Genomic DNA, 21389 nt, shown 5'->3' with positions numbered 1-21389 from the left:
ACGCCCTGCGGCGTCGGTTGACTGGGCGCGGATGATGGCGGACCAGTTGGTACGTCTTTGTGATACTCAGGCCGTGCAGGTGGCGCTGGTGTCGTTTGACGGCTACTCTCCTGTGTCAAATCTTTCAACAGCTCTTCTTTTTCGGTTTTACGTGCGAAACAAAAGTCACTGATTTTGTTTTGCGTTACAACCAACAACTATCCGAAGAAAACAATAAAATACACTCAACAATACACAAAATTAACAAAAAAACTAACCTGTGTAAGTTCATTGTAGAACTTAGTGCCCTCTTTGAGATGATTCTGCAAGTCTCGGAAAGCATCGTGTGCAGCCGCGAGTTGACTCATAACCTCATCGCGGTTGTTCGTGGTACTACCACGCTCATTAACAAACTGCGAATGTGCGCTTTGAATCCGCGCGACTAACTCGCCTTGTCTTTCGATACTCTGACGAACTTGCGTTTGCAACGGCCCGAAATGCTTACCCAAACACTCCACAGACATCGGCGGTTCGTTAATAGCGCCATCTTTAGCCAATGCAGCCATGAATTCCGCTTTCATGTCAAACGAAGACGAATTTAACTCGGATTCAATCACATCTCGTTCCGCTTTGATTGTTTCAACCTCTTCCATTAACCCTCTTAGAGTACTTACTGCCGATGAATTCGCCAGATTCGACTGTCCACCTGACGGAACAGCTGCTTCCACAGCTTCTGGACTCTTACTTAACACCTCCATGAATTTACGATGCGTCTCAAACTTCTCCCGGACTGTTTTATCTGCATTCACAGCGTTATTAATAATCTGGCGATATTTCGCAATATTAGACCGGAACATTTCTGTTAATTTATCAGAAGATGTACGTGTCCAACGTTCCTTGAACTGCTCACGAAGTTGCCTATCCGATTGCGCTTCTTCATTGAGAATCCTATCTGTCTATAACCTCAAAATTAATATTTTCAAACAAAATATTCAATTATTACAAATTACCTCATCTAAAATGTCTGTATTCCTCTTTAGAAGGTCCGGTAAATCATTTAACAACGTTTCCAACGCTGTAATCCCCCCGGCGTTCCTCACAGCCTCCGCTTTTTCCAAAATAGAAGGCGGGAGGGTATTCCCTTCGGTTATCTCAATCGCCGCAGGGAGATTCAAAGAAGCCAGCACGCTATTCAACAATTGTGTAGCATCCCGTGACTTTGAAATCTCCACATTCACCAGTTCACTCTTACGCACATCGCAAGCAGCCATCGCTTGATGAACAGCAATCGGCACTAATTCATCGAACAAATCTTTGAAATTTTGACTCATCGGATACGCAGGCGCAATCATCTTAGCCAGAGCGGCTTTACCAATCGGCGCGAGTGATTTAATGTCAGGAATGCGCTCGTGATAGATAAAATCGTTATCTTTTCTTGCTTCCGTTAAGTTTCGCTGGACTTTATGCGCTAGTTCAGGGAATAATGCTTTGGATGCTTTTGTCTGCGCGAGTTTAAACTGTTCCTCTGCATTCTAATCATAAAAAAATTAATTTTTTGTGTTTTTTGTGTAAATTTCTTTAGGTTACTTACTGTTAACCACGTTATTTCTTCCCCTACGGCTTTGTTTGCCTTGCAAACTAAACTTTGATATAAATAAGCGATGCCCTGATAAGCCGCTTGTTTACCAAGGATCAAAGAAGTCCATTCACGGTCGAAAAGACCTTTGTGTGGCTCTTTCTGGAAGATTTTCGCGCAGTCACCGTAGAGATCCTCACAATGCGCAGCTAGTTTAGCAACTACAGCGTCTTTCATGTTGTCTAGTCAATAAAAAACATTAAAATTTTACTGTTTTTGATGTTTTTTGTTTCTAACTTACTTAAAATTGCTTTGTGCACGAAAATTTCTTGTGCTTGTGCAAGCATTAGCTGTGCTAAAGCTCCTAGTGTGTCTGGATTGAGGTCTGATGTGGGTTCCTGCTGGATTGATTGAATTACAGTCGCTTTTAGGTGATTGTAGTTACCAGCCGCCTGTTGGAATAGTTTAGCAGCGAGTTTCAAGCCTTCATCATTGTCTAAAGCTTGTGTGGAGGCTACAGCACTCTGGAGAGATGCAATATTGAAGAGAACACAGATTCTTTCAAAGGATAATGATGCAATTGCTGTAGAAACATGAAAATTTGTGATTTTTTGTTGGAAAAAATGTAAAAACTTACTTTGACTGCTTCGTACACCAAAAATTGACCCTTTATCAAACGCATCCTTCCATTTGAAGGGTACTTGCATCTCCTGTGCGGGTATCTTACCCTCCAGAGCCACCAGTTGATCATAATACCTTTTAAATCAAAATTATCACAATAAAAACACAAAAAATTCATCAATTTGTGTTGACTAACCCATAGATAATCTCCAAACTGCTCTCGTACTTCTCAAACGCCCTCCAAATTGCGTTGCTTCGTAACTTGCTGAGGTCATTGATGGCATCGCTATAATCCAGCGGCTGATCAGCAGTGCTGTACCGCGCCTGCAGTAAATTCTTCAACGGCTGGACAATGTCCACGTCCGTTGGCTTCTTCAACGGCACGGCGATGAAGTCAGCCATTTTAATACGCAACACCGGCTATATTATGCAGTTAATTATGACAATACACGATAATTACTCAACGACACACAAGTATCTCGCACGTACTTGACAAGAGGATTGCAAATGAAATAATGTGATGGAATAGGTACGTTGTAGACAATAAAACAACCGGTGATTCAACAAACGATTCACGCGTTGTGATTGGTTGAAAATCCTACTTTTGTGTCACGTGACCAGGTTAGGTCACGTATAAATTTATTCAAATCATGGTAGGCAACCAGTAAAACACAAATATATATTGGGTGTTTTAAGAAGAAATCTTAAAAATTGCATAAAAAATTGTTTTTACTCAGTTTTCTTTTACCATTGATGTAAAAGTAAAGCACAGATTAAATTTACAAGGAATTTTTGTACTGCCAGTTGTGTTCCGTTGTTGTAAGTGACTTTTTTATGCAGGAAATAATCATCAAAAGCGTCCCATGTGTCAGTAGCGCATAAAGCTTCATATTCCGAATGACAGGAGGTACCCTCTTGACATTCACTACATGGTGTACCTATTTTATACATTCTTTGATTTGGTATGTTACCGGTAGGACCATAATTACATATTAAATGTTGCGTATATTGTACTTTTGGTCCGTGAGTTGTCTGAAAAATAACTCTGGCACACCCAATGAGGTAAGTATCAGCCCATACCAACTGTGAATACATCGTGTATAACCTCTGTTGTCTTTTAGACCCTCTAGGTCTAGAAATAAGCTTAAAATAATAACATAACCTTAAAAAAACACTACTAAAACATACAATTTGTAAGATTGTACAATAGACTTGTTGATATACTCTGCGCCTTGGTACCACATCTCTAACAAATGCATCACACCATCTGTAGCGATACTTCCCCTTGCTATATTCTGCCCAACGGGAAACCTTTCTAAATCTCTACAGATATCATTCCCAAAAATGCATTGCGCGGCCCATCTGTCAGCTGTAGCAGCTAATTCATCATCCCATTCAAGCATTCTCATATTACCAGCTGGTACCACCCCAGAAGCGACTTTATTCCTGATTGTATTATGTGCATCCACCAGGAGATGCTTTTCTGTGTCAGAAAACAACACGGGGACATAACCTTTACAAGCGGGACCAATTTTTTGATTCTGCAACCAAATATACATCAAAAACAGCAAAAAACATAATAATTCATGGTATACCCACCGCGTATTTACACAAAGTATGAGATCCACACTTTTTACCCACCGTTTTCACCTGGACATCAATACAACATGTCCGACAGTATTTATTCATCGATGAATTTGTATTCTGCGACGCGTAGAACGCCAAAGATGATGGTTTCGTCAACAAAACATTGTCTTCCGTTGATATTGAGGGAATACCATCAATTATCATGAAGATAATTGTAAATATGATGAATTTTTTTGACATTTTCAAGTTTTATTTGTCAAAATATAGGTTATGTGATTATAAAACACTTATATAATATTATTTAACTTGTACATAACGCCCGACAAAAACAACTCGTTCTTCTTTATTGGTGGATTCCTCAATTGACTCAATATGTGCTGCACTAACCTCCAAAGTTGTGGATGTTGAAGTAGTAGTGACCAATTCATCGATTGGTGCACTCCTCATGATAAGAGCAAATAAAAATGGATGCTCAGCAATGAATGGCACCGCATCAAACACTTCCTCCTCTCCGATACGCTCCAAAATATTAACTATTCACAAAAACACAATTATAAATGGTGTACATTTGGTTGCCTAGCGTTGAGGTAACTCTATAAGTACTATATAATCCCAGATTGTTTTCAGGTTAGAATTTTGAGCAAAACACAATTGTTTTAGTCGAGTATCATGTCAAATGTAAGAGTATTTACAAGTATTTACCATTTATGTCTATTTGAGTGTTGCGTGTGTTTGTTTTTAGGCTGCGGAAAGTGGCGCGAGTATCCGGCCCACGAAAAGCACGTAATGGCCGAAAGGCGTTTTCATTCGCAGATAGAAAATCGATGGATGGTCCATCGTCCAGTCCACCAACACAAAATTAATCAACCCCCAGTAATCAATATACTCTACAACTATGATAATAATATAAATATCGTATTTATTGCGATGCTTTCACACATTTCTCAAGAGATAAAAGCCAAGGGGACAAGCATAGAATAAAATTCTTCTTAAAAAGTGTGTTAGAAAGTGCTCGGTGCACTAAACCTGCCCACAAATAGCGGCATTTTCACACTGCGTGGGTGTTCGGCCTGCTGGCGCAAGAGAACGCACATGAGGAACGGATGATCAGCGACAAAGTGCAACTTTGCCACGCGATCCGCCGGCGGGATCGAGAGGGTGATCACGCCACCTTGAAGTGTCAAGCGATTAGTATTTGATTAGTATTTGTGCGAAAGCAACATCAATTTTGAGGTTATGCAGTCAACTTACTTGCTGTTGCAGCTGCTGCTTCAGTTCCTGTTTCTGTCACGTTGATAAACGTCTTCTGGATGACTGTGTTCACTTGCAGATTGTTATCTGGTGTGATATCGGATAAATCAGCGTGTTCAGTGAAGACTTTATGAATTCCCAGCTAAAAACAAACACTTTTAGTATAAAATGACGAATAATGCGATAGTACTGACATCTTGCAGGATTTTTTTGTACTTTATGGTAGTTTCCATCGAAAACTTAGGAATCTGTATCCTGACATGTTGTTTCTTGAATGGTTGATCCTGTAGTACCTCCTCCATACGATGCTCTAACCTTTTCAAGCCGTCGACTTTGTTAGGCAACACAAACACCATGGAAACATCATGTCCTTGATACGGCAACTCTAAGAACTTCGCATCGAGTTCTTCATTCTCGTAATAATTAAAAAAGTCCGTCAATTGCATCATGTCCACATTATGTGGCTCCTTATGCTCTGAATAAAATGGCCGCTTGATTGTATCAACAGGATCAAATGGATACTGCCATTTTCCTTTGAAATGCAGAGCATTTGCAAGGACTAATTTGGTTTCCTTGAGGAGATCTTCAGGTGAGATGATTTCCTGGATTTTATTGTTTGTTTTATCCTGTACCCAGTCGTTAATGTCACGTGCGGCTTCGTAGTTGAGTGAGAAGTCGACAGTGTCGACATCTGCATCGAAAATGTATCTAGCTACGTCCTGATAGGCTTGTTTTAGTTTAAAGTTGTGATTTACGAAGAGTTTATTCGCGGATGTTAGAGAGTAGAATTCGTTGCCACGGAGTTGTGGCATAAGGTGTCTGAAGATTGTTTTTAGTAATTTTTGGTTGGAGGGTAGTTTTAGTCCGCGGGTGATTTCGGTAGCGGTGTCTCCTTTGGCGCCTAAGGATGTGAGCGCCATTACTGTTTGCACTGAGAGTGGACATGTCAGGAAGTTGCTTGGTTCACTTTTTGATAATTCCTGTTGAAAAGAGGAAAAAATAGGTTAGAATTATGAGCATATGCAAAATTTACATTGGATTGTTTGCGCATGCGTAGTAAACATTATGGGCGGAGCTAATTTACATGTTTTATTATTATTTCTATGAAATTAAGTTATTTTTATATGATTATCTATGGTAAAATTATTATTTTGAAGTTATACGTAAGAATAACATAGGATTCTTCTGCGCATGCGCAGTACACACTATAGGCGGAGCAAATTTACACGTTTTTTACTATTTTTATGAAAATAAATTATATTAATGTATTTATCTATCTTAAAATTATTATTTTGATGTTATACGTGAGAATAACATAGGATTCTTCTGCGCATGCGCAGTAAACACTTTGGGCGGAGCAAATTTACATGTTTTTTATTATTTTTATGAAAATAATTTATATTTATGTGTTTATCTATCTTAAAATTGGTATTTTGAAGTTATACGTAAGAATAACATAGGATTCTTCTGCGCATGCGCAGTAAATACTATAGGCGGAGCAAATTTACACGTTTTTTACTATTTTTATGAAAATAAATTATATTTATGTGTTTTTCTATCTTAAAATTGGTATTTTGAAGTTATACATAAGAATAACATGGGCAATTTTGCGCATGCGCCGTAAACTCTATGGGCGGAGCATATTTACACGTTTTTTACTATTTCTATGAAAATAAGTTATATTTATGTGTTTATTTATCTTAAAACTGAAATTTGGAGGTTATATGTAAGAATTACTTGATATTTTTCTGCGCATGCGCAATATACATCTTCGGCGGAGCATATTTACACATTTTTTACTATTTCAATAAAAATAAATTATATTTATGTGATTATCTATCTTAAAATTAATATTTTGATGTTATACGTAAGAATAACATAGGATTATTCTGCGCATGCGCAGTAAACACCATGGGCGGAGCATATTTACACGTTTTTTTACTATTTTTATGAATGTAAATTATATTTATGTGATTATCTATCTTAAAATTAATATTTTGAAGTTATACGTAAGAATAACATTGGACTATTTTGCGCATGCGCAGTAAACACCATGGGCGGAGCAAATTAACACATTTTACAACGTTTTTCTCATAGATATATAATTTTTTCTCATTTTAAGCAAAAATAATTCATGTCTCATGATAATTAATTAAAATCGCAAATATTACGTCTTTATTGTGGCCTAATTAACGCATTCTTAATTATTTCTTATAAAAAGAATGCGCCGCTTCAATTGAAGCATAAGAATTGTTCTCGTTTGATGCAAGTCACTTCCATTGTTGCTGGTTGCTTGTTTCTGTCATCCAGCTCGCTGCATGTTACTCGTAATTATCCAAGTTGTAGTTAAGTGTTAAGCAGTTGAGTCAATTTCAATTAAGGGCGTGAGATTGACAGTTTTTGATTGAAAGCAAAGCGTTTAACTTGTGTGCAATTTGCGTCTTCAAGGTTAAGACTATGAGAAGGAGAAGTTGATTCAATTTTGTGTATAAAAATATTCTAATGAGATGAAATCGTGTTAAAAATAGAAATTGTGTATTTGCAATTGTTGAACCGATAAATCAAACCCCTAAGTTTGTATTTGTACATTTGGTTGCGTAACTAATCGGACTACCTTCGAAGTGTGCAAAATTTGCGGATTAAATTAGTTTAAATCAATTATTCAACAAGTTTAAACAAAATTTGAGAAGTTTTTATGATTATTATAAACAATTATATGTATTTTATTGTTTATTTATTGTTTTATCAATAAATATTTAAGAAAAACAATAAAAATTAAGTTTTATGCAAGATTTTTAGAGTTGCAACTTTAATTGTTAATAACTTGGGTAATTTTAAACTTTTTTAAACAAAATAAAATACTACTACATAGTAAATTTAATCTAGTTTCAGTTTATGCAATTATTTATATAAAAAAGATTTGACTTCCATCTTGAAATTGCAAAATATTTATGAAAAACAATGAAAATTTTGTTTTTTTTAAGATTTTTAAAGTTGCAATTTTAATTGTTGATATCTAGTGTAATTTTTAACTTTTTTAAACAAATTAAAATATTATTACATAGTAAATTTAATCTACTTTCATAATATGTAATTGATCATTAAAAAAGCATTGTCTTCCATCTTGAAATTACAAAATAAGAAGAAAAAATACTTTTAAGTAAATTTTTATGTGTTGCAACTTTAATTGTTGATATCTAGTGTAATTTTTAACTATATTAAACAAAATAAAATATGATTACATAGTAAATTTAATCTACTTTCAATTTGTATAATTATTTATAGAAAAAAAATTTGTCTTCCATCTAGAAATTTCAAAATATTTATAAAAAACAATGAAAATTTTGCTTTTTTAATTATTTTAAAAGTTGCAACTTCAATTGTTGATATCTAGTATAATTATTAACATTTTTAAACAAAATAAAATACTACTACATAGTAAATTTAATCTACTTTCAGTTTATATAATTATTTACAGAAAAAAATTTGTCTTCCATCTCGAAATTACAAAATATTTATGAAAAACAATGAAAATTTTGCTTCTTTAATTATTTTAAAAGTTGCAACTTCAATTGTTGATATCTAGTCTAGTTTTTAACTATTTTAAACAAAATAAAATATTATAACATAATAAATTTAATCTACTTTCAGAATATGTAATTATTTCCTCTAAAAAACCTCGTCCTCCATCTTGAAATTACAAAATAAAACTAAAAACACTTTTTTTTTCTAGAAAAAATTTCCTCAAGCAATTTTTAATAAACATAAAATAATGTTAATAAACCTTGCTCCACTGACAAGTTCACTCTAGGCGCTAATTAGTCCGCGTTGCACATTCGAGTGCACAGCGAAAAAATGTCGGCTTTTTCAACTTTTACACACATTTTCGATCAGATACTTTGCATGTAAGATACGAGTATATCAATACACGCCGAGTGTGGTAACAGTCGTCGGTGAATGCATTCGTGACGCTTTGCATAAGCACGCACTTGTCGGACGAAATTAATCCAGATAATCGACAGGTGGCACGTGAAAATCAACGCAACCACATCGTACTTTTAATTTTTAATTACTTCACGCGGCGGCGACATGCTGCGCACGATTTATGCGTGTTGACTGAAGAATGATGAATAAATTCATTGATTCTATCAGAAAAACACATAAATTTTGTATATTTATAAGGAAATTGTGAGAAACTTGGAAAATTGCTCTGCTAATTGTTTTTATTGCGCATGCGCAGGAGAATCCTATACTATTCTTACGTATAACTTCAAAATAATTATTTCAAGAGAGATATACACATAAATATTAGTTATTTTTATAGAAATAAGAATAAATGTGTAAATTTGCTCCGCCTACAGAGTTTACTGCGCATGCTCCACACATCCCAATGTAATTCTTCATATTAAACCTTAAAATAATGTTTTTACTTCAAAAGTGACATTTTTTAACATTTTACTACTGTTTTTCTTGCATTTTTTTAAGAAATCAACATTTCTACACAATTTCTAACCTGAAAAAGTTATTTTTAACCAATATTTCATATAAAAAATAACTTTCAAGCAGATTAATCATTGATTCTATCAAAAAACCACATAAATTTTGTTTATTTATGCGGAAATTGTAAAAAATATGAAAATTTGCTGCGCCCATAGTGTTTACTGCGCATGCTCCACACATCCCAATGTAATCTCTGATATAAAACCCAAAAATAATGTTTTTCCTCTAAAAATCACATTTTTTATCATTTTTCAACGATTTTTCTTGCTTTTCTTTAAAAAATCAACATTTCTACACAATTTCTAACCTAAAAAATCCATTTTTAATAAATATTTAATATAAAAAATTAAATTTCAAATAGTAATTAATATAATTATTGATTCAATAAAATAAACACATAAATTTTGTTTATTTGCATAGAAATAGTAAAAAACGCGTAAATATGCTCCGCCCACAGTGTTTAATGCGCATGCTCCAAACATCCCTATGTAATTCTTCATATAAAACCCTAAAATAATGTTTTTCCTCTAAAAATTTCATTTTTGAACATTTTACAACGATTTTTCTTGCATTTCTTTAAAATATCAACATTTCTACACAATTTCCAACCTAAAAAAATAATTTTTTACTCATTTTTTCTATAAATAAATTAATTTCAAGAAATATTTGCTCATAACTACTCCGAATACGTGGGATATCAATTGAATACTCAATTCATTACATCTCAATGCCTTATATTTCTGTGAATTGTTGATACAAGTTTCCTTACGTGAAACTTTCCTCTACCACCCAACTTGGTGGGTGCACCGAACCATTTTTACCACTTGTGCCTTCTGCAGTCCTCAATCGAATCGGTGGTATGGGAACACCTCCGATTGATAAAACACGCGCGACTAATTATCGAGCACTCATTGAAAATCACCGTTTGGCGTCGTTTGCACCACGAAAACAAACGCACGGCCTAAGCGTGTATTGTATATATATAGATATTTAATAATTAATATAATATATTGTAATTAATATAAAGTTGAGTTTAATTAATATGCGGCGTGTGCTTCTGTTGATGTTTCTGGGTTTGGCGCACGGCGCGTACAAGCTGCAAGAACAGTTCCGGTGGAAAGCGCTCGACTATGCTTACCCGACGGAGGAAGCGAGACGACAGGCGATTATGAACGGCAGGTTCATACCGGAAAATAATCTGCCTGTCGGGATCGAGATATGGAATAATAAGCTGTTTGTGACTGTTCCACGCTGGATGGCAGGTAAATTATTATTGATTTTGTTTGTTTTTTGGTTATTACTTGTGAATGGAAGGTTTTGGAAAATTTTGAAAATTAGAGATTTATAGTAGGTATAATTAGCTATAATTGAAGTTTGGTTGTTTTGTAGTGGTTTCGGAGTTATTGATGATTAAAGTTTGGGGTTTTTAAAAATGTAGAAAATTGTAATGTTTTAGTTTTTGCGCAAAACCGGAAAACTATTAAAACTGCATGGTGCGGATTTTGGCATAATCTTAGATAAATTCTCTATAAATGACATATTAATTTATTATCTAGCTGCTTAATTAGTTGAGTTATGATGTCGTTAAGTTTGACAATTATATTTTATGCTAGTTTGTGTTTAAATAAATTTAAAAATGCAATGTTTTAGTTTTTGCTTATAACTAGAAAACTATTAGACCAACAAATTTAAATTTGGCAAGTATAATCTTCGATAAATTCTCTTTTGGAATTAACGTATCAATCAATTTTATCGCACAATTACTTCAGTTGTATCACTTTGCAAAATCCATCAATTTTTCCAAAACAAAAAAAAACAATTTAATTGAATTATTATTCAATGACGTTTTAAAACCGTTATAAACATTATTGTTTATCGGAAATTACTAATTATACACTAAAATGCTATTAAACACAAGATATACTGTTATTAATGGAAGTATAATTAAAGAAATCAATGAAAATAAAACCGAAGCATAAATTTCAATGAAATTTGAATAAAAGCAAAATGCACAGCTTCGGCGTGCGCTAATTAAATCTTATCCAAAGTTGCATAATTGCGAAGTGCAGTAAAACGAAAGAATGCGTAACGCAACACGTACGATACAGAAATTTGCATTTTAACGCTGATAGTGATCCTAATTAGTTTCACTTAGACACGTGTTCAATGAAACGTTATAATCAAACACAATTCACAGGGTCATCACTAAATATATGATAAGAATTATTAATTAATTATTAATTATTGATGATATACTTCCTGTGGACATGGTTATGCCAAGGTAGAATTATGGGGTAATAATTTATTCAATAGTCATCTATGTTGGTGAAACTTGAAAATTTTTAAGAAATTTTTTACATTTTTTGTTGTAACAAGAAAACCAAAAAGAAAATTGTAATTTTTCTTTTTGTGTCTTATTGTCAATTAAATTCTCTTTCTGTTAAAGTTTTAGTGAATGTTCTACGAGTTTAATTAGTTGAGTTATAACGATGCAAACCTAATTATTAAAAAAATATCTGATTTTGACCTAAAAAAATGAACTGTTTTACATTTTTTATTTTTACAAGAAAACTATGAAGAAAATTGCAACTTTTCTTTTTGTGCCTTATTGTCAATTAAATTCTCGATCTAATAAAGTTTAAATCAATTTTCTGTGATTTTAACTGATTAAGTTATAATGATGCAAACAGAGATGTTAAAACATAGCGAATGAGAAAATCATCATTTACGTTTTTTATTATTACAAGAGAACTAAAAAGAAAAACTGATATTTTCTTTTTGTGGTTGATTTAGAATTAAATTCTCTTTCTAATAATGTTTTAATCAATTTCCTATGACTTTAATTAGTTAAGTTACAGTACTGCAAAGTTAGCAAAGAAAAATGATCTGATTTCGGTCCTATAAGACATGAAATCTTTTACATTTTTCTTTATTATCCAAAAACTAAACAAAATATTTTATTTTTTCTTGTTTTAACCTATTCCTAACTAAATAAATATAATTATTTTAATTCAATAGACAGGAAAGTGAGCAGTGAGATAATCTCAGTGACATAATTTCTATGTTACTCATAAATATTTATTTGCACGATTAGAACTAGGCTTATTTGTTCTATTTGTTTTGACTTGGCTATTATAACATGCTACCTACACTATTTGTCCACGAATCTATGAATCTAAGTGTGTTACGAGTTGTTAAGAATCTTGAATTGCATTACGAGTTGGAACTTTCGTCGTTCTGTCGTAATGTTTGCACGCAAAGGAAATTAACTACGCTTGACAGAAAAGAAAAGTTTTATATTTTTGCTTGTAACAGAAAAACTAAAAAGAAAATTAGATTTATTCTTTTTATGTATTATTCACAGATAAATTCTCTTTTTACTGATATCTTAATCAATATTTTATGATTTTTAGTAATTAAGTTACAATAGTGCAAAGTTTTCAATCTGATTTTTGACTCACCATATGAAAAATGTTATATTTTTCTTCGTCAAAAGAAAACTAAACAAAAAGTTCTATTCTTTCTTTTTGTGAATTATTAACAAATAAATTCTCCTCTGAATTATGGTTTAATCAATGATCTATGATAATAAATAATTTAGTTACATTACTTCAAAGTTTCGCAACAAAACCATTTTGATTTCGAACTCACAAAAGACAAATTTTACATTTTTCTTTGTCAAAGGAAAACTAAAAATGAAATTCTATTTTTTCTTTTTGTAGATTATTAACAAATAAATTCTCTTTCTAATGACATATCATTCAATAATTTATGATTTTTAGTAAATAAGTTACAATTCTTCAAAATTAGTGATCATATTCAATCTGATTTCAAACTCACAAAAAAACAAATTTTACATTTTTCTTTGTCAAATGAAAACAAAAATTAAAATTAAAATTTTTCTCTTTGTAGATTATAAACAAATAAATTCTCTTTCTAATGATACTTCACTCAATACTCTACGACTTTAAATAGCTAAATTATACCACCGCAAAGTTACCATCATAAATAATAATTATACCTGCCAACTAAATATTTATCTATCACGCACTTCTCAACATTTTTATTATTCTGCGGTTGCAACTGCTTTTAAGTACTCGTATCACATAATTAAACTTTATCTCAAAAACTCATGTTTATTTGACGTAGTGTTAATTATTCACCTTAACAACGTAAATGTTTGCTTAAAACCGGATTTAAATATTTTTCTCACCAGAAATAACGAGAAAAATATTTTAAAAAATCATTCAACTATCCAATCAAATATAATTAACCTGTTATAACACATAAAATTAAATACCGTACGTCATAAAATGTTATTAGAGTATTACTAATATTACTAAGGCAGTACTTGTGTTAAATACCTAGTAATCTGATTCGAAATCAATAAAATGATAAAATATTTCAACAATTTGAAATTGCAGCGCGTTTGACAGTTGCTTGACTTTCGAAAATACGGAATAAAATTAAACCGGAGCCGCCATCAAGTGCATTAACGTTCTGACATGTTATCCTTATCACGCAACATGTGCATTAGTCAATTACACAATCATATGGGATTTGCATAAGATTGCAAAGTCATTATAACTTAGAAACATGTTTAAAAAATGTTTTAAGTTGAGTTTTGTGTGTTGCTAGGTAGATATGCAACCAAACACACATTTTATACAAATTTTTATGCAACCAAAGTAACACAAAGTAAAATAAAGCAAAGAAAGATAAGTTTCATGCAATAAAGTTGATTATAACTATTATTGCATATCAATTAGTTAACTTCTCTGCAAGTACAACTTTTACTCGCATGTAGACTTTCAATTTCTGTTGGAAGTTGAAAAACAACTGTTTTTACTATTCCTGTAGTGTATATACATACGATTTGAGTAAAATTTAAACATTTACACGGAAATATTGATTAGAACTAACATCTGCAACTGTTATTTTGAAATGTTTGAAAGGAAAGTTAATTGATGTCGTCTTAATTTATAAAATAATGTTTTATTGCAATTTGTGATGACAATTTTAAGGCTTAATAACTCAGTTATTTAATATCGTAGAATATTGACTAAAATGTTATTAGAAAGAGAATTTATTTGTTGATACTTTACAAAAAGAAAAATAGATTTTTTGAAGAGTTTTCTTTTTATAAAGAAAAATGTAAAATTTGTCCTTTTGGTGAGGTGGAAATAAAATTCGTTTTAATCATTAACTTTGCAGTCCTGTAACTTAGTTAATAAAAATCATAGAATATTATTTTAAACACTATTAGAAAGAGAATTTAATTGTTAATAGTTCACGAAGAGAAAAAAGTAATTTTTTATTTTTGTTAACTTTTTACAAAGAAAAATGTAAAAGTTGTCGTTTTTGTATGTAAGAAACTTAATTCAATTTCATGACTAACTTTGCAGTCTTGTAACTTAATTATTTGATACGATATTGTTTCATACATAATTAAAAAGAGAATTTAATTGTGAATAACTCACAAAAAGAAAAAATCAGTTTTTCACTTTAGTTTTATTTTTATGAAGAAAAATGTAAAATTTGTCTTTTTTGTGAGTCAGAGAAAAAATTTATTTTAATGATTAACTTTGCTGTCTTGTAACTTAATTATTTAAAATCATACAATATAGATTGAAATATAATCGGAAAGAGAATTTAATTACAAATAATTCACAGAAAGGAAAAATCAATTTTTCGCTTTAGTTTTCTTTTGATGAAGAAAAATGTAAAATTTGTCTTTCTGGTGAGTCAGCAACTAAATTCATTTTAATGACTAACTTTGAAGTCTTGTAACTTATTTCTTAAAAATCCTAGAATATTGTTCTGCAAATAATTACAAAGAGAATTTAATTGCAAATAATTCACAAAAAGAAAAAATGAAAATTTCCTCCTAATTTTCCCCTGACAAAGAAAAATGTAAAATTTTCCATTCCCGCACGCAATTTACCGAGATTTCGAACTTTTACACGGAAATATTGATTAAAACAAGCATCTGCACCTGTTTTTCAAGATGTATGAAAGGAAAGTTACTCCATGACGTCACAATTAATATAATAATCACATATTGCAACTGCAATATCATTTTATTTCCACCTATTTATATGTCTCCAATCGTATCGGAATTCTTGAATTGTGCAACTGCTCGCGTTTACTAACTCAAACAATGTGTCATTACTTATTAGGTTAATACTATTTCGTGACTTAATTAGGAAAATGTTTAATTGCGACAATTGAGGCACAATTAAATTGTATTCATTTTTTGTTCCCGCCGTGTCGCAACTTCTCGTTTCTTGATTTCTTGATTTCAATTCACAAGAGACTTGTTAACCGGTTTACAACATTTTCCGTCGTTGGTTTCACAGCAATAACTTTTAAACTAAAACTAATAAAGACATAAACAAAAATTTTAGTATAAATAATACCTAATATAACTAGCTATAATTTTATAAAGAAAAAATTTAATAACATTAATTATTAACGCGTAAATAATGAAAAAATGATGAAAAACAACGCTAGACATTGTTGGACTTATGATTTTGTTTACTCTCAACTTGATATAAGCGAATTAACTTACCTTGATTGTAAGTTGATTCGTAATGCGTTTAATCACTAATTAATGCATTAATGAATTATTTAAACATTGCATTGAGATTCTAGGAATGTTTATCTCATGTTTGACCTCTGATCAAGTTAAAACTTGAGAAAACTACAAAATAGTCTTAAATTGTGTGAAATTTTAATGTAGGCATCCGTGCACACTCAATAATATTTAATTAATAATAAAATTTGTTTTCTTAGTTTTTTAGGAGAAAAAACGTTAAATTTGTCTTTAGGTTAAGTAGAAATACCGATTGATTTTATTGACTAACTTTGCAGTACTGTAACTTATTTATTTAAAATCGTAAAATATTTTTGCAAACATAATCTGAAAGAGAATTTAATTGTGAATAACTCACAAAAAAGAAAAAAGTAAAATTTGCATTTAGTTTTCTTTTTACAAACAAAAATATAAAATTTGTCTTGTTATGTTAGTCAGAAATTAAATTCATTTAAATGACTAACTTTGCAGTCTTGTAATTTAATCAATTAAAGTCGTAGAATATTGTTTTATACATAATTAGAAAGAGAATTTAATTATGAATAACTCACAGAAAGAAAAAATAGAATTTTCCACATAGTTCTCTGTTTACAAAGAAAAATGTAAAACTTGACTTTTTATGTTAGTCAGAAATTAAATTCATTTTAATGACAAACTTTGCAGTCTTGTAACTTAATTATTTAAAATCGTACAATATTGATTCAAACATCATCAGAAAGAGAATTTAATTGCAAATAGTTCACAAAAAGAAAAAATCAAAAATCTCTTGTAATTCTCGTTTGACAAAAGAAAATGTAAATTTATCAGTTAATCTCAAATTTAACCTCAAAAAAAGAAAACCTCAACAAAACTAACCTAAAACCATTTATAATTTCACTATAGGCATCCCATCAACACTCAACTACATCCCCCTCTATGAAGGCGTCCCGGAATCACCACCACTCATCCCCTACCCAAGCTTCGAAGCAAACGAAGTAGCAAACTGCGAAAATGGCTTCACAACAGCCTACCGCCTCAAAGCCGATGAATGCGACCGATTACGGGTATTAGACACCGGTACCTTCGGCATAGGCAACACAACAACCAACCCATGCCCATACGCCATCAACGTATTCGATCTACACACCGACACACGAATCAGACGGTAAATAACCTACAATACAACAATTCTAACCTCAAAATTAATTTTAAAACATCCCACAGATATGAATTGCGTAAGGAAGACACAAACGCCAACACATTCATCGCAAATATCGCGATAGACATCGGCAAATCATGTGAAGACACCTTCGCATACATGAGCGACGAGTTAGGTTATGGCCTAATAGCCTACAGCTGGGAACAAAACAAATCCTGGCGGTTCGCACACAGTTTCTTCATGCCAGATCCCCTCAAAGGTGACTTCAACATCGGAGGGTTGAATTTCCAATGGGGTGAAGAGGGTATCTTCGGCATGTCACTCACACGCATTCAACAAGATGGCTACCGACTCATGCACTTCTCCCCACTTGCGAGTGATCGCGAATTCCAAGTCTCCACGAGAATATTACGTGATTCCACTAAAGTAGAGTCGAGTTATCACGATTTTACACCGTTGAAAGAACGTGGTCCTTTGGCACATACAACTTCAAGAGTAATGGATGATTCAGGTGTGCAATTCTTTAATTTAATCGATCGTAATGGCGTCGGATGCTGGAATTCGGATAAACCTTATTCTCCGGAGAATTTAGCGATGGTGGATCGTGATGATTTGGCGTTGAGTTTCCCGGCGGATGTGAAAATCGATCGCGAGAAGAACGTCTGGGTGATTTCGGATAAGATGCCCAACTTTTTGATTGATAAGTTGAATTATAACGAGATTAACTTTAGGATTTTCTTCGCGCCTATGGAGGTATTGATTAAGGATACTGTGTGTGAGATTAAACCCGTGCAGGAGTTGAATGTGTTGAATCCGTTTGATTATCAATTGTATTCGAAGAAGCGGTTTTATTATTGAGTGCTGATTGTAGATTGCGATCAGAAAGAAGAAATTTTTGATTTAATTGTTTATAATGCACGAATTGTCGATGGTTTTCTTTTGTATTTTGTAAATTTTTATTTTTTCAAATATATTTTTGTATTTATTCATTTTAAATTGGGTTGGATTGAGATTTTTAGGTTAATTTGATGTGATTAACATCAGTTATTGAGTGTTGTGTTGACGGAAATGCGTTTTACTCTCACCGGAAGTGAAGAATTTGAATTAAACACCGAAATTTGACCTGAATATTCACGAAAGCATTGGTTTAGTTGGATGAAAAGGTTAATAAACTGATTTTTAGGTTAAATATAACCTAAGTTCAAGAATTTTGACATTTGACATTGAAAACGTTATTTTTATTGATAAAAATCAATAAAACTAATTAATATCAACCAAAATCAGTAGTTCTATCACCAGAATAACAGGTTTTGATAGTTATTTTACTCGAAAACTAATAAAAATGCATTTTTTATGTTTTTAGGTTAATTTACGTTGATTAATAGCAAAAATATCAACAAAAATGTGTTTTACTCTCACTAGAAGCTAAAAAACACTAAAAGTTAACCTAAATATTCACCAAATCATTAGTTTTATTAAATAAAATGGAAATTAAACTGATTTTGATGTTAAATATAACCTTACTTAAAATTTTTGACATTTGACATTGAAAATTACTCATTTTATGAAAACTTACGAAACAGGAAGATAAATTCAACAAATTCTTAGAAACTGCAATCCTGCTGGTGAATAATTGATAAGCACACAAAGGTAGCCACAAAATGGCCGCCGTTGGACGAATGCCAACTGATAATCCCACAAACCACAAGAGAGTTGAGTCTACCTCAGTTTTCTCATGTTCTAATACGTTTTTTTCGTACATTTTGAAGTTAAATATAACCTAACTTCATGAATATTGACATTTGACATTGAAAACGTTATTTTTAAGGTCAAAAATCAATAAAAATGATTAATGTATACTAAATTTACTGGTTTTATAACCAGAATAACTGGTTTTGATAAATATTTAACTTAAAAACGAATAAAAACCTCATTTAAAGAGATTTTAAAGTTAATTTTGTATGTGTAGCAGCAAAAATGTCAACAAAGATGCGTTTTACTTTCACCGGAAGCTAAATACACCAAAATTTGACCTGAATATCACCAAAACAATTAAATTATTTGCACAAAAAAATTAATAAACTGATTTTTAGGTTAAATATAACCCTACTTCAAGAAATTTGACATTTGCCATTGAATATTACTTATTTTATGAAAACTTACAAAACAGGAAGATATAAATTCAACAAATTCTTTGAAACTGCAATCCTGCTGATGAATAATTGATAAGCACAAAAGGTAGCCACAAAATGGCCGCCGTTGGACGAATGGCCACTGATAATCCCACAAACCACAAGAAAATTGAGTCTACCTTAGCTTTTCATGTTCTAATACGTTTTTTCTTACATTTTGAGATTAAATTTAACATAACTTCAAGAATTTTGACATTTGACATTGAAAATATTGATTTTAAGGTCAAAAATCAATAAAATGATTAATGTATACTAAATTTACTGGTTTTATAACCAGAATAACAGGTTTCGATAAATATTTAACTTAAAAACTCATTTAAAAAGATTTTAAAGTTAATTTTGTATGTGTAGCAGCAGCAATGTCAACAAAGATGCGTTTTACTTTCACCGGAAGCTAAAAACACCGAAATTTGACCTGAATATCACCAAAAATTAATTAACTGATTTTAGGTAAATTATAACCTAAATAAAAGAAATATGACATTTGACATTGAAAATACTAATTTTTAATCTCAAAAAACAATAAAACCAATAAATATCCATCAAATTCATTAATTTTATCACCAAAACAAACAGGTTTGATGAATAAACTACTCAAAAACGCATTTAATTACTGTTTATACAAAAATTCAAGTGTTATTCACCTGTTTGAACAACATTTCAGTGCGATTTCTAAACATTCACACTCACACACGCACAGCGCACACAAACTGGAAATATTTTCCGGTTTCTGCGCCGATTTCAACTCGCAAATACCATAAATACCTTGTAAACAGCCGCGGCGAACGCCCGATTGCTCTCGCCAAAGTCGTAATCGTCTTCCTCGTGCGTGCCACTCGGTAACGCCGAAGACATCTGGCTTGAAATCGCCACCAGCACCACAATTACCATCAGCTTCATCATTGTCTCTATGTCTATGTCTCTATATGTGTATTCACTTGTATTTTACTGCTCGCACAATGTAACAACTCAACTAAACTTGGTCTTGGTTGGTCGAACGTCGAATAACAATTGATGAGTCGCACACGTCGCGCGATGAATTGTTTACGGTTTACTGCGCTCGCAAGAAAACCGGACTCGTCCGCGAAGTGGTCGCTTGTTTGTTCAGTTTTATATTCCATTTCGTTTCAACCGTGTGTGGAATGGTTGACCTTGTCGAGCGTGTGCACGGGCCCGCGGGCGAGCGCGAGCTCATCACCGGACAGATAACCGGAATTTAATACGTGATACACGCTAATCATCGCCGTTATCCGCGTTATTACCGAATTACCGAGTTGAAAACTTAGTTTTTCGTTAGCAATGCAGGTTTCTTTGTGAATTCTGGCTGTAATTGGATGATAAATGAGTCAGTTATCAATGGTTTGATAATGGGGAATACCAAATTTAGTTGTGTGAAGTTTAAAATGACGCCATTTTGTTATTTTTGGATGAATATTGCTTAAAAGTTGTAAGAAATCTAAAATTTAATAAAATTATTGATTATTTTTGGGTTTTTAAGCAAATATCTTGTAGAAAACATGAAATTTGTATCAAAATTTAAGGTTATGTTTGTAAACGACGCCATTTTGTTGTTTTGGTGTTGAATATTGTTTAAAACTTGTAAAAAACCTAAAATGTAATAAAATTATTGAATATTTTTTGGTTTTTAAGCTAATATCATGTAAAAAACATGAAATTTGTATCAAAATTTAAGGTTATGCTTGTTCTCGACGCCATTTTGTCACTTGGACGTTGAATATAGCTTAAAACTTTAGTAAAACTGAGAAACCAATAAAATTATTGATTATTTTGATGATTTTAAGCAAATATGTTGCAAAAACATGAAATTTGCATCAAAATGTAAGGTTATGCTTGTTCCCGACGCCATTTTATTATTTTGGCGTTGATTATAGCTTAAAACTTTGGTAAAACTGAAAAATTAATAAAAATATTGCTTATTTTGATGTTTTT

At 32.0% G+C, this 21389-nt stretch overlaps 4 protein-coding genes across 6 annotated transcripts; 1 reads left to right on the top strand and 3 right to left on the bottom strand.

The window, feature by feature from the left end:
* Positions 1-2: 2 nt before the first annotated feature.
* On the bottom strand, positions 3-2699 carry LOC135790765 (programmed cell death 6-interacting protein-like; the record flags this gene model as incomplete). The annotated part of the gene is made up of 7 exons (XM_065301036.1): positions 2373-2699; positions 2193-2311; positions 1857-2138; positions 1571-1797; positions 990-1511; positions 258-935; positions 3-197 (listed from the first exon to the last, which is right to left on the bottom strand). Coding segments are annotated over exons 1-7 (2229 nt in total), but the record flags the coding sequence as incomplete, so codon positions are not given.
* A 221-nt stretch (positions 2700-2920) lies between these two features.
* Positions 2921-3967, bottom strand: LOC135790764 (venom allergen 3-like). Its single transcript, XM_065301035.1, has 3 exons — positions 3776-3967; positions 3365-3717; positions 2921-3308 (listed from the first exon to the last, which is right to left on the bottom strand). Exons 1-3 carry the CDS (start codon positions 3965-3967, stop codon positions 2921-2923), a joined length of 933 nt encoding a protein of 310 aa, XP_065157107.1.
* A 24-nt stretch (positions 3968-3991) lies between these two features.
* Positions 3992-20557, bottom strand: LOC135790568 (antichymotrypsin-2-like). Of its 3 annotated transcripts, XM_065300809.1 has the most exons (5): positions 20205-20549; positions 5209-5994; positions 5015-5156; positions 4466-4656; positions 4061-4296 (listed from the first exon to the last, which is right to left on the bottom strand). In XM_065300809.1, the coding sequence occupies exons 1-4, from the start codon at positions 20340-20342 to the stop codon at positions 4502-4504; spliced, it is 1221 nt and encodes a 406-aa protein (XP_065156881.1). In that variant the 5' UTR covers positions 20343-20549; the 3' UTR covers positions 4061-4296; positions 4466-4501. The 3 variants fall into 3 exon arrangements, with proteins under 3 accessions (XP_065156879.1, XP_065156881.1, XP_065156880.1); XM_065300807.1 differs by lacking the exon at positions 4466-4656 and having other exon boundaries at positions 3992-4296; positions 20205-20557; XM_065300808.1 differs by lacking the exons at positions 4061-4296; positions 4466-4656 and adding an exon at positions 4663-4934 and having other exon boundaries at positions 20205-20548.
* Positions 10453-18236, top strand: LOC135790938 (protein yellow-like). The gene is made up of 3 exons (XM_065301224.1): positions 10453-10776; positions 16992-17253; positions 17313-18236. The coding sequence occupies exons 1-3, from the start codon at positions 10557-10559 to the stop codon at positions 18103-18105; spliced, it is 1275 nt and encodes a 424-aa protein (XP_065157296.1). The 5' UTR covers positions 10453-10556; the 3' UTR covers positions 18106-18236.
* Positions 20558-21389: the final 832 nt, after the last annotated feature.

This window comes from Atheta coriaria, unplaced genomic scaffold (genome assembly GCF_025399875.1).
Source record: "Atheta coriaria isolate IRGN ID8LTWV9N9 unplaced genomic scaffold, Caltech_Dcor_3.1 hic_scaffold_4_pilon, whole genome shotgun sequence".
In the NCBI taxonomy this organism is placed as follows: domain Eukaryota; kingdom Metazoa; phylum Arthropoda; class Insecta; order Coleoptera; family Staphylinidae; genus Dalotia; species Dalotia coriaria.
The sequence above is the reverse complement of the archived record's forward strand: the minus strand, read 5'-3'. Positions and strand labels throughout refer to the sequence as shown.

What these genes read in the sequence shown, in the direction of transcription:
- LOC135790568 (XM_065300807.1), bottom strand. Translation starts at nt 20,342, where the DNA reads ATGATGAAGCTGATGGTAATTGTGGTGCTGGTGGCGATTTCAAGCCAG. An exon ending in ACAAAAAAATCCTGCAAGAT is followed by an intron (nt 5,157 to 5,208) that starts GTCAGTACTATC and finishes GTTTGTTTTTAG; the next exon opens with CTGGGAATTCATAAAGTCTT. An exon ending in AGCAGCAGCTGCAACAGCAA is followed by an intron (nt 4,297 to 5,014) that starts GTAAGTTGACTG and finishes TTTTGTGAATAG; the next exon opens with TTAATATTTTGGAGCGTATC.
- LOC135790764 (XM_065301035.1), bottom strand. Translation starts at nt 3,967, where the DNA reads ATGATAATTGATGGTATTCCCTCAATATCAACGGAAGACAATGTTTTG. An exon ending in ATACTTTGTGTAAATACGCG is followed by an intron (nt 3,718 to 3,775) that starts GTGGGTATACCA and finishes ATTTGGTTGCAG; the next exon opens with AATCAAAAAATTGGTCCCGC. An exon ending in ATTGTACAATCTTACAAATT is followed by an intron (nt 3,309 to 3,364) that starts GTATGTTTTAGT and finishes GCTTATTTCTAG; the next exon opens with ACCTAGAGGGTCTAAAAGAC.
- LOC135790938 (XM_065301224.1), top strand. Translation starts at nt 10,557, where the DNA reads ATGCGGCGTGTGCTTCTGTTGATGTTTCTGGGTTTGGCGCACGGCGCG. An exon ending in TGTTCCACGCTGGATGGCAG is followed by an intron (nt 10,777 to 16,991) that starts GTAAATTATTAT and finishes ATTTCACTATAG; the next exon opens with GCATCCCATCAACACTCAAC. An exon ending in ACCGACACACGAATCAGACG is followed by an intron (nt 17,254 to 17,312) that starts GTAAATAACCTA and finishes AACATCCCACAG; the next exon opens with ATATGAATTGCGTAAGGAAG.